General features: G+C 40.9%; 1 protein-coding gene across 2 annotated transcripts; it reads left to right on the top strand.

Moving 5' to 3' along the window:
- Window positions 1-413: 413 nt before the first annotated feature.
- Window positions 414-11,531, top strand: UBE2T (ubiquitin-conjugating enzyme E2T). Of its 2 annotated transcripts, none has more exons than XM_004685509.2 (7): window positions 414-472; window positions 8,249-8,408; window positions 8,950-9,019; window positions 10,005-10,110; window positions 10,226-10,324; window positions 10,411-10,494; window positions 11,194-11,531. In XM_004685509.2, exons 2-7 carry the CDS (start codon window positions 8,300-8,302, stop codon window positions 11,317-11,319), a joined length of 594 nt encoding a protein of 197 aa, XP_004685566.1. In that variant the 5' UTR covers window positions 414-472; window positions 8,249-8,299; the 3' UTR covers window positions 11,320-11,531. The 2 variants fall into 2 exon arrangements, with proteins under 2 accessions (XP_004685566.1, XP_012582256.1); XM_012726802.1 differs by having other exon boundaries at window positions 421-472; window positions 8,252-8,408.
- Window positions 11,532-12,530: the final 999 nt, after the last annotated feature.

Raw genomic sequence — 12,530 nt, 5'->3', positions numbered from 1 at the left:
TTTGTTCTCCAGCGGTGAATTCATAGCCTACTTTGAATTCGCTGCCCAAACTCCACGGGTCTCAGATGTGGTCTCAAAAGCAGTAAATCATTCCATGTGAAAAAGATTTCCCTTCTCTAGGTTAAGTATCTCCAGTCCCTTCCACTGTGCCTCCTAAGAAGCCATTCCTACCTCCTTCTCGGTTCTGAACAGAAGCTGACCTCAGAGCTGCACCGGCCCACAGCGCGGGAAGTCTGAGCCGGGCAGCCCAGGTCCGCGTTGAGAAACCAGGCGGGTTGTAACGACGCACGCTCCAATTTGAAAGCGGCGCGAGCGGAAGCTGGATCTGGGCGCTGGCCAATAGGCGCTGCGTTCGTCTCCGGGGCTTTGCTTCGAGCCAATCAAAATCCTCACGAGGCGGGAGGCGGGGCGACGCCAATTCCGGAAGTGCTGGCGCGGGAACCTGCGGGGCTGGGAGCTGCTGGGTTGGAAGGTGAGTCGGTGCTGGTGAAGGGAGTTTTCAGGTGTTCCCCGTGACAGCCGAGTCCTGGCGGAAGTATTCAGGGCCTTGGGGAGGAGAAGCAGACCTGTTTCTACCTAACGTGGGGGTTTCCTCCGCGGGAAGTTTTTCTAGAAAGGCGGACCTTAGGTATCCGCGGGAGGGTTTAGAGCCCAGAATCCCCCGAGCCGTCCTCGCGTCACCGCTGGGAGAAATATGCCGCGCCGCGGCGGTGTGCACCGGCTTTCCCCATCCTCTGGTCCAGAACCCTCATTTCGTTTATGAATTACTCAGTGCGGCTGCATATTGTCAGGCATCGTTGATTACAGTTTTAAAAACCTCAACAAAGGACCTGACCTCTAGCTTCTCCCTAATGAAGGAAAGTCAGAGATGACTCAAAACCTGCGATTTATCTGGGTGTGGAAGCACTGGGTGTAAAGGGTTGGAATGCTCCCGAGAGAAGGGGTAGACGTCTTTTAATATGTATCTGTCTGCAGGTGTGGAAGAGAGAGACTTTCATGGGCCACAGAAATGTGGCTGAAGTCTAAATATGTGGGATATGAGGCTGGAAGCATGAGTTGGGCTGGATTGTAAAGAACCTTTATAGCTAGAAAATAGACAGTATGTGATGGCTTTGAGTCAAGTAGTAGATATACCAATATGTATTAATACAGTGAGGCTGGGGCTGGTTGCCTCCAATAGAGAAGTCGTCTTCCTGGTTCTCACTTTATTCTAATCCCTTTTCCATGCTTTTCCTTTGTGTTCTCATTTTCTATAAAGGTACAGTTTATTACTTGTGGGTACTTGTTTTATTGTCATTGATTCCCAGTATCTGCTTAGTGAGAAAATAGTAAGGATGTGTATATAAAAGGTGAAGTTAATTATCTAGTGGAGTAATTTACTCCAAGAGATTATGGTCTTAAAGGTGTGGCTAAGGAAATTTGGAAGTAGTTTAAAGAATCATTTATATGAAAGACTGCTGTAGTATAATTAATTCTGTTTAATATATTAATTCATCTATAGTATTATTCTGCTTATATGTTTCTGAAAGTGTGTGTTGTGGAGAAGCTGCATACCTGGAGATGAGAAAAAAAGGGAAATCAAGGGACCAAAATTAGTCTTTGAGACAGAATTCAGTAGATTGTCACCAATCAATACACATGTAGCTGCTTTTGAACAGATCTCCAGGTGAATTTCAGTGGGACACAAATTATAATCATCCTGCTAATTGCAATCTGTGTTCATCTGTAATCTGATTATAATTAGTTCCCAAATAGCAGAATATATGAAATTAAAAATCTCACTATAGTTTTGCAAATTAATAAGCTAACATTTAAATCTTTGTGAGTGAGCATGGTATTTCATTATGTACCTTTCTGCTGAACTTTTTCACACCCTTTCATTGAAAAACTGACTCAAGTGTTTTTCCATTCTCTTTCTCTCTCTTTGCTTCATTTACTTTTTGAAAAATCAGAGTCTATAAATTCTCTATCCCTTTTATTATCTGGGATCTACTCTGTGTGTCTGTTGTTATGAGCTTCTAATCAAAATACTTGCTGAACTGGTTAGTCTCTGCTGTGTGCTTGTAATCATCTGGGTCCAGTATTCACGTGTATTGGTCCTTAGGTTTTTGTTAAAATCCTGGTTGGTGAGTTGGTGCTGAAAATTAGAAAGGCACCAAAATGCTGCGTTGCCTGGCTTAAAGAAGCATGCCGCTCTCCAGTTTTATTATTTTCATTATTAATATCAATTACATTGACATATAATTCACATACCCTATAATTCACCTATTTACAGTACAGGTCAGTGGTTTTTACCCTGTTCACAGAACACAATCCATTTTCATCGCTTCTAAAAGAAACACCGTGACCGTCAGCAGTTGTTCCCCGTAGCCTTTGACAACCACTGATTTATTTCTGTCTGTAAACTTGACTTCTCTAGACAGTGCGTGTAAATGGAGCCAGACAATCTATGGCCTGCTGTGCCTGACTTCTTTCACTTGGGGTTCATCCGTGCCGTCGCACTAGCATGCGTCAATACTCATCTCTTCTCATTACTGTACAGTATTTCATTGTAGGGAGATGCCCTGTTTTGTTTATCCATTCTTCCGTTTTTAGGTACTTGGGTTGTTTGCATTTGGGGACTACTAGGAATAATGCATTATAAGCATTTGCAGATTTTTGTTTGGGCCTGTGTTCTCAATTTTCTTGGGGCTATACCTAGGGCAAGAATTTCAGGGTGGTCACAGTTGCACTATTTTGCCTTCCTACCAGCAATGTATGCGGTTTCCAGTTTCTCCACCTCCACCAACACTTAGATACCGTCTTGTGGTTTGTGGCCCTCGCAGTGTCCTTGCAGGTGTGTTCTCGGCGTGGCGCGGAGCTGCGCTGCCCTGGTGACTAGTGATGCTGAGCATCTTTGCGTGTGCTTATTGGTCATTTGTTTTTTTTTTTTTTTTTAGATTTATTTATTTGTGCATACAGAACTGGGGTACAGGCCAGAGGCTCAGGGGCAGTGAGAGGCTTCACCAGAGACAGAGTGGGAGCAGAACAGGCAGATCGACGAAGTACACTGCTGAGGGGAGCAGCGGGCGGGTCAGGAGAGGTCTGCCGCGCCATGTGGTCACCTCCGGGGCAGGCGGGGATCGAACTCGTGGAAGTGGCTTTAGCTTCTCAGTGCTGTGCTTTAACCCGCTGCGCCACCAGGGAGGGCCTGGTCATTTGTATTTTCTTTGGAGAAATGTCTATCCAGGTCTTTAACTGGGTTATTCACCTTTTATTATGGAATAATTTATAGATTTTTAGATACAAACAAGCCCCTTATCAGGTATATATGTTTGTAAATTTGTGACTATGTACTCCCCTCTTGTGTATTATCACTTCTTCACGATAATCTTTGGAGCAGAAACTTAATTCTGATGAAATCTAATATATTTTTCTTGTGCTCTTGGTGACATATGTAGGCCCAAAGTCACAAGGATTTCCTTTTAGGTTTCCTCATTGTTCTACTTAACCCCCTTAATTTTTGCCAGATAAAGAATTCTAAGTGAACAGTTTTCTCTCTTCATTTTCTTGTTCTTGTGTTTTTCTGTGAGCTGTTTCTTAACTTTCTTGTTTATCACTGGTTTTCTGCAGTTTGCTTAGTATGTGCCATAAACTCTTCATGTTTCTTGTGCTTGTGAATTTTCAAACATCACTGCGTTTGTAGCTCTCATCACATTGCGGGGGGACTTAGCTCTAGGTCTTCAATTTTCTCTGCCCTGCCCCATTCTGAGAGTCTAGGTTACATTATATAACGTATAATGTCCCAAGCTCACTGATATTGTTTGTTTTTTCCATTTTGGGGGGGGGGTGGTTATTATCAGGATGAAACTCAAATTTAACTGGGTGTCCTGTATTTGGCAACCCTTGTCCAGACTCCAGTGGGGCACAGACTGTGTAAGAGCAGCATGGCTCTATCTTTCAGGCGTTTTGTTGTTAGACAGGTTATCAAGGTAGGTTTGGTTACAGAACTAGGGCACTGGGCAGCTAGCAAGGGGGAGCCGTATTGCACCTCTGATTGTGAGGCTACAGCTCTACAGTTGGTCTTAGAAAATTGGTTTAAAAAGAAAACTGGTTTGAGAGAATTTGTGATTGTGCTTGATAGTTAAGCAGTCTTGGCTGAGAGGAGATGAAGATAAGTAGCTGGAAATTGGTCACAACCTACAAGCATACAAGAGATCTGAAAACAGGTTTTAAGGGGAGAGGAGATAGGACTTTTTTCCTATAAAAATCTTACTACTTGTACTATGAAGTGATCACTCTTTAAAAAGTACTTATTCATAGTCAAACATCCAGAGTTAACCACTAATTTTAAATAGAAAAAGCAAGCCATTTCACTTTTTGAGGCTTTTTAAATTATGTGTCTATAAAAAATGTTGAGCTAGATGATATCTAAAGGTGCTTTAGTACTAAATACAGTGAGAGTTAAATCATTCTGTCCTTGTTTTACTTGGGAGAAAAGTAAAGGTATGGTAAGTGTAAACATTAATAGATTAAACATGTAACTTAAACCTCTTTGATAATTTCTTAAAGTAGTACAAATATGGATTAAAACTTTCAAGCTGGTGGGCCCTCCCTGGTGGCGCAGCGGGTTAAAGCACTGCACCAAGAAGCTTAAGCCACTTCTGCATGAGTTCGATTCCGCCTGCCCCGGAGGTGACCACATGGCGTGGCAGACCTCTCCTGACCTGCCCGCTGCTCCCCTCAGCAGTGTACTTCGTAGATCTGCCTGTTCTGCTCCCCACTCTGTCTCTGGTGAAGCCTCTCACCCTCCGCATCTCTGGCCTGTACCCCAGCTCTCTATGAATAAATAAATAAATATTAAAAAAAAAAAAAAACTTTCAAGCTAGTAGAGAGGGAAAATGGAACAAGAAAATAAACAGTACAAAAGAAGAAAAAAAGAAGCTTTAGACAAGAGGGTAAACAGATGGTGTCACTAATGTTTGGAATATAGAGAAACCAAATATAGGGGACCGATGAAGACAAACTTAAAAACCTTGAAAGCTGACTATGGAGCTGAAATATTGGGTGGAGGAGAGGGTGAGGTGAGTAAGAACAGAGGGAAGAAAGTATGATGGGCAGTGGTATAGACTGGGTGATTTGGTAGTGGGTGTTCTACAGTGGCCATACCTACTAGGGGGGTCTTAGTGTCAACTCAACTAAAAGAATAAATAAATAATAAAGAAAAAAAGATGAAATGGAATGTAGGAACAAGTCTAAATATGTCAGTAATTATGATTATGATAGATTGTTTGGAAAATGGCCGTAATTCCTCCCAACTGTTTTTGTATGACCCCTTTGCATATGATTTTACCAGTTCTCCCATCAAAGGTAGAAGAGCTTAGACCTCCTTGTCTGATCTGCTGCCAGTACAGCTTCCAAATGACTTCAAATAAAGGCTCCAAAAGGTCTAGTAGAGAAGCCACATAAATAATCCCAGTCAAGAAGTACTATTTAACTCAGCTCAGCTTAAATTGCTGACCTGCAGAATTATGAGCAATTAAAAGTTTTTTTTTGTTCAGTAAGTTTTGAGTGGTTTTACCCAAAGGTGACTTGACATATTGATAAATATAGACATAGAGAGTGTACCAGTTAAAAGATACAGGCTGGGTTTAAAAATCCAAACTTACATAATAGGCACTTCTAAAGTCTAAAGGTACAGAGAACTTAAAAGTTAGGGGATAGGCCCTCCCAGGTGGCGCAGCGGGTTAAAACACAGCACAAAGAAGCTTAAGCCACTTCCGCATGAGTTCAATCCCCCTGCCCCGGAGGAGATCCACATGGGGCGCCAGACCTCTCCTGACCCACCCACTGCTCCCCTCAGCAGTATAGACCTCTTCTGACCCACCCACTGCTCCCCTCAGCAGTATACTTCGTCGATCTGCCTGTTCTGCACCCCACTTTGTCTCTGGTGAATCCTCTCACCCTCCGCATCTCTGGCCTGTACAAATAAGTAAATCTTTAAAAAAAAAAAGGGGGGGGGGGATAAAAGTTAATATTGCAGGCATGTAACAATGGAAAGCCAGGGAAACTCTAATATGAAATATTCTTTAAATAAAAGGGATTACTAGATATCTAAAATTATAAGGCAAATTGACAATACTAAAGAAGAAAATAGAGATTTCACGTCAATATCAACTATCAATTAAACTAAATAAGTGATTTTAAAAGAAGGGGAAAAATTAGTACAGATGTCGAAGATTTGAACTGGAAATTCTGTAGTGGCATATCTAGAACACTGCCCCCAGTAACCTTGGGTTAGACATTCTTTTAAGTGCATTTGGGACAGTTAAGAAAATGGACTGTATATATTTTCAATAAAGCAAGACCACCAATTTCAAATGATGTCCAAATCTACCGAAATCTATGACATATATTGGGAACTCCCACATATTTGAAAATAGGCAACCTGTTTCCTAAATAAGTCAAAGAAGAACTCATACAGAAATTCGGAAAAAATTGAGGTAATCTATGTATCAAAACCCCAGAATACAGTGGTATTGAGAAGATGTGTTCACAATTGTAAAGAACAAAAATGGATAATTACGTAAGCATCTAACCTAAGAATGAAGCAGGGGCAGGGATGGAAAGCAAAAGGGTGGAAAGAATAAAAATAGTCATAGAAATTATTTAGATAGAGAACAAATTTCCAACAGGGAATTATAAAATGTTCTTTGCATAGACTATTAAAATGGACACATGCTTGGCAAGACTGATGGAAAAAATGAAAGCTGGTACAAATAAGCAATGTTAGAAATGAAAATGGAACCATAACTGTAGATACTACAGGAATTAAAAAGATAACTACAAGTAAATAAAAATCTGGATGAAATAGATAAGTTTTTGGAAAAATTTAATTTGTCAGAGTTGACTCAAGGGGAAATAGAAAACTGGAATAACTCTAATACTTAAAGAACTTGGGTTTGTAGTTAAAAATCTCTCTTTGAAAACACTAGCATCAGATGGAGTTCTGCCAAAATCAAAGAATGGTCTCCCAGTTTAGTCCATAATATATTAAAAAAACATTCTCTAACTCATTTCATAGCATGACCTCGACACCTGGTAAGGACAAAGTTAAAAAGAAGAGTTACAGGCTGATATTACCTTATGCAGAATGTTGAAAGTTTTTCCATTAAAGGTAGAAATAGAGCAAGAACAGCATTATTCAACAGTGTACTTGAAATTATAGCTAGCACAGTAGGACAAATTTGATCACCTCAAACAGATCCACACACATGAAAATTGAATTTATGACAATAGCAGGGAAAGGATGGACTTTTCAATAAAAAGTTCTAGGACGGTGGAAAAAAAATCGGACCCCTTTTCCTTCTATATGCAAAAATCAATTCCTAGTAGATTAAAGTAATAAATGTGAAAGCATATTAATAATATCTAAGTTTGAAAGTAAAGAAAAATTTAACACACAAAAAGTGTGAATGTAAAGGAAATAATTTTGTGATTGACTTTATTAACATTAAGGGTATGTGTTCCTCCAAAGACACCATGAATCAAGAGGAAAGAAAAGTTGTAAACTAGGATGGTATTTGTAGCTCAAATTAAAAGGTTGGCATCCTTTGAGTAGTAGCTAGAGGGATACTAGAGTTAAGGAGGGGTTTGAGTGGGTGTGTGTGTGTGTTTGAAATAAGAGAGAATTTAAGTATATTTTAAAGTTGATGGGAAGAAGAAAAAACTGGAAATACTAGGGAAAGATGGAATAATTGGTGGAGTGGGACTTCTGAAGAACTGGGAGCAGATGGGGTCCAAAATACATGAAGATAATCTCAGACATTTAAGCATTAGCTTATAAATATCTCAAGAGCGTTGACTATTTCTGTGTCTTTCTTCTTGCTCTCCTCACAAAGCACATGTAGACTTCCTTCCACAGCTAACACTTGTCAAGCCCCTTTCTCTGTGCCAGGCTTGCTGAAGATGTAGTGTGAGCAAAATTAGACACAGACACTGCCTCATGAGTTTATAATTTATTAGTGGAAACAGACATTAATTTAAAACATGCAGTGTTTTTGTTGTTTGTAGAATTTTTTTGCACTTCTTCTGCTTTATTTTTAAAATGCATTTGCTTGAATAGATAACAAGAAGGAAGTGGAAAACTTCAGACTTAGAATGGGGATTAATACAAGTAATCCATTTGTCTTTGGCTAAATTGAAACAGCGTGCTAAAAGCTCTGCAGCCATCTTGCTGCTTAGTTTATGCTTGTCCCTTTCCTCCCAGCAGCTCTTACTGTGAAGGAGGGAGCTTTGGGATTCCTTTCGTTGGTGGATCATGCAGAGAGCTTCGAGGCTGAAGAGGGAGCTGAGCCTGTTAGCCACAGAACCTCCCCCAGGCATCACGTGCTGGCAGCATAAGGACCAAACGGATGACCTGCGAGCCCGTGGGTATCACACACCTAAGATGAGAGTCATGGTCCTGGTAAAGATTGTGCTGAAATTCAAACATTCGTGTAGTCTCTACCATAGGGAGCAGTTGGAAGGTTAATGTGCCCTGCCATCTTTCGGTACCCTAATTCGTTTACATTTCGACAAGTTTTGCTTGACATTTTTTCTTTGGCCTTTTTATGGCACCTTTTGCTGATTTATAGTCAAGATTTTGGCATCAGCTCTTAAGCAGTCGTTAGACCAAAGATCACCCTCTCAAATATCTGTTGGACAGACAGGAAACATAAATAAGAATACTGGGGTCCAGGTAAAACAATCTGTAAATTTTATTTGACTTGTGGCCAGCATTTTTCAACTCCATTTGTCCTCTTAATACCATTAACTTTTAAGGGTGTGTTGCTTGAGGACTTGTTAAAGCACTGAGGTAGATTTTTTTATCCTAGACCCAACTTCTCTGTTAGGACCATAAACTCTTTCAGAACCTCGTATGGTGTGGCAATTCAAGTAATCCAGTTTCCTTTTAACTTTTCTTTTAAGAAATATTGGGTGGAGCCAACACACCTTATGAAAAAGGCCTTTTCAAGCTAGAAGTTATCATTCCTGAGAGGTTAGTATGAAGTCAATTTTAAACTTTCAAGGAAAAGCAGTAATTGGAAGAGCATTGTAGTTGAGTGTTAAATCTAGGAGTTAAAGAAGCAGCATTTAAGTTCCAGTCTTGCCATGACTTAACGTGTCTGTGGGCAAGTTATTTTATCTCTCTGGAGTTTACTTTCCTTCTCTAAAAAATGGGCTAAATCACACCTAAGGCTCCTCCTGTTTTCGTTTGTGGGAAAATATACCTAACAGAATTGACCTGTTTTTAAGCAGAAGTTTCAGTGGCCTTAAATACAGTCAGTTTTGTGCAGTCCTCGCCACTGTCCACCCCCAGAATGTTTCCATTTTCTCAAGCTGAAGCTCAGACAGGAACTTGGCAGTTCTCCCGCCCAGGACCTGGAAACTGCCATTCTGCTTCTGACTCTACATGAGGGGCCCTTGTAATTCAGATCTCCTTTAAGACTCTCAGCGAGTAAATTACCATTTTTATAGTTGTGTGCAGAATTGGAAGGAGGCGGGGAATGAATATCTAACCATTGATATGTAGACATCTCTTCACCTGGTCAGCTCCTGACCAAACTTGTTAAATTCCTGAGAGAAGTATCTTAGTGATCACATGTTACATCAGTTCTGAAAATAGACTGGGAATTCTCCAAGGTTTGTGTCTCATGAAAGAGAAATAACCAAATGCAGTGTATAATCTGAATGAGATAGAGTTTTGGAAAAGCTATAAAAAATATTGGGACGATTGAGGAAATCTGGCAATAGAGAAGATTGGCATCCTTACTCTTAGGAGATACGTGCATTCTCAGAGCGTTAGGTGGCTTCCCCTCCAGGGAATAGGTGTTATTATGGTTTTAATTCCATCATTTCACTTTGGGACAATGAAAAGCTTGCCTCCCAAAGTCTGTCTTCTGATTAGTCACCAGGAAATTGCTTATCATGTAGCAAGCAGCAGGGTTACTCTGAAAATTCTCTGTTGTCCTGTACTTTCAAAGGTACCCATTTGAACCTCCTCAGATCCGATTTCTCACTCCAATCTATCATCCCAACATAGACTCTGCTGGAAGGATTTGTCTAGATGTCCTCAAATTGCCGCCAAAAGTGAGTGGTGGGTAAAGGGGTGATACCGCGCGCTGTGACCCTCATTTCTAAAACTGTTGAGTTAGCGTGCCATAGTCTCACTAATATGGAAGCTCGCGCCGGTCTGTGTGTGCAGGGAGCCTGGAGGCCGTCTCTCAACATTGCGACTGTATTGACCTCTATTCAGCTGCTCATGTCAGAACCCAACCCCGATGACCCGCTCATGGCTGACATAGTAAGAGATTCTTCCTTGGGGCGGGTCACCACTGCTTACCATTGCAAATCACTTTTCTCGCCACTGACTTCTTTATTTTATCTCAGTCCTCAGAATTTAAATATAATAAGCCAACCTTCCTCAAGAATGCCAGGCAGTGGACAGAGAAGTATGCGAGACAGAAACAGAAGGTGTGTTTGTACAGCTCTGGTTTTGCTGCTGGTGTTAGCCATGCTAAAGGTGTCTATGTCTGTGTATGTACACATTCACATTTTTACTGTATCCTACAATGACAGGTTGATTTTTTTTCTCTCTATTGTAACCTTGTGAATGATTTTACCAATAAAAAAACAATAGGTTTTCTGAATTGTTGGCATCTGTAGACAACACTAGAGGGCAGGCTGCAGCTGGTTGAGTTTTGTTATATTTTGGGGGGTAGTTTGGAGAGCTGGGAGATACTTGAATTCTCTTTAAGTTTGTTTAGGGACTGTTTACAGGAATCAGAAAGATGGAGGGAGGGAGGCACAAGAGGGAGGGGGAGATCAACACTTCCTTTGGGGTCACTCATGAAAGAAGGATGAAGGGAAAACCCGCCCGCTTTAAGTTGATAGGATTTTCTTATGTGAGGAAATACAGATTACAGGAGTGGGGAGATTAGCACATTCTGGTTCTTTCTGGTCAGAACATCCTTCAGACTGGGTTAAGTAGCAGCTACGTGTTGCCTGTGGAAAGGAAAAAAAACATGTAAGGAAGATGCTGTCCCTTTGACGTTTACACCACAGTGAGAGGTGACAAGTACTTGGGAAGAACATTCCAGTGCCTCAGTGTTCCATCCTGGCACTTGCGTGCCTCTGTCTGTATTTCACCTTTCACCCTCTGCCCCTTCTTAGGCTGACGAGGAAGAGACGCCTGGTGACCTGCCAGAGGCCACAGACTCAGAAGTACACAGCACAGCGCAGAAGAGGAAAGCCAGGCAGCCTGGAGGTGGAGAAAAGAAATTTTGCCCTGATGTCTAGGGGTTTATTCTGACTCATCTTAGTTAATATATTCCTTGCCAAGATGGCCTAATTTGCCTACCTTTCTTGCATGTTTTTCTTTGCAATGATGACATTCTTTTTTTTATGTCCTATAAAACAGATCTTGTATATTTATATAATCCGCTGTACCTCGATTCTCTGAGTATAGTTTGTTTTATTTAACTTGTACATACGTATTTTGAAGCCTTTTAAACCTGAAAAATAAATAATCACTTAATGTTGAGTATGTGTTTATTCTGAATGTGCGTCTGGGAGCAAACTGGCCGGAGAGCTGTGTATGAATGTAAAAATATTTGGAATTGTTGTCCTTAATTTTGCCAACTTATCAACATCACTAGGGACACTGGATATTTGACAGAGATGCAAAGTAACTGTTAGAAACAGCTCAGTTACCACCAGGCTTTCAGTGACTCAAGGTTTTTAGACGTTTGAGCATAATATGATAGGCATTAGACAACAGGCATTTTGTTAATTTTTTTGCAAGTTCATTTTATGTAATTTAAATAGCTGGTCAGAATTACTATGGTATAACTTTCACTTGGTCAGTAAATATTGAACACTTACTATGTGCTAAGGTTTACACTAGTGTTTTAGAAAATCAGGCATGGGATTAATCACATATATTTTAATAGAAATTATTACAATCCCTTTCTGTCTGTAGCTCCACTTTCTAGATAGTCCCACTTTTAGCTAGTATGCTACCGAACTTGAATCCTCCACTCATGATTTTTAATACACTTAACTTCTTTTCATTCTTTGTAGATAACAGTGGTAACAGATTTGAGCAGAAATCAGTTGCAGTGAAAGACTGTGTGTGTACTAGGACTGCCGAGGCAAAGAAGAAAGCCAGTGTCGTCCCTGTTCGTGTGCTGGTATAGCAGTGACTTTGTCCAGGCGGGCGCCTGCGCAGAAGTGGGCACTTCCCGCTCCGCCCTATAGGAGTCACCTGTACAAGCCCTCGGCGGCAGCCTGCATGTGTGTGCGTGGCCCCAGGACAAGCAGAGGGCATGAAGCATGACTTCATGTGATTAGCAGTGACACACGATGGCAAAATACTAATTTCCTTTGTATCCCACATGTTATACATTTCCAACTGCAGAATTTTGAAACACTTCCCACTCTGGCCCATACCCCGCTTTATCCTGATTACTTGTAATTATCACACTTGTACTTACTGAAAAGGAGTTCAT

The sequence above is a fragment of the Condylura cristata genome, unplaced genomic scaffold, assembly GCF_000260355.1.
Source record: "Condylura cristata isolate star-nosed mole 26May11 unplaced genomic scaffold, ConCri1.0 scaffold00018, whole genome shotgun sequence".
NCBI lineage: Eukaryota > Metazoa > Chordata > Mammalia > Eulipotyphla > Talpidae > Condylura > Condylura cristata.
The sequence above is the reverse complement of the archived record's forward strand: the minus strand, read 5'-3'. Positions and strand labels throughout refer to the sequence as shown.

Coding starts and splice junctions, on each gene's coding strand:
- UBE2T (XM_004685509.2), top strand. CDS start 8,300: ATGCAGAGAGCTTCGAGGCTGAAGAGGGAGCTGAGCCTGTTAGCCACA. Junction 10,325..10,410: donor ACCCGCTCATGGCTGACATA/GTAAGAGATTCT, acceptor ATTTTATCTCAG/TCCTCAGAATTTAAATATAA. Junction 10,495..11,193: donor ATGCGAGACAGAAACAGAAG/GTGTGTTTGTAC, acceptor GCCCCTTCTTAG/GCTGACGAGGAAGAGACGCC.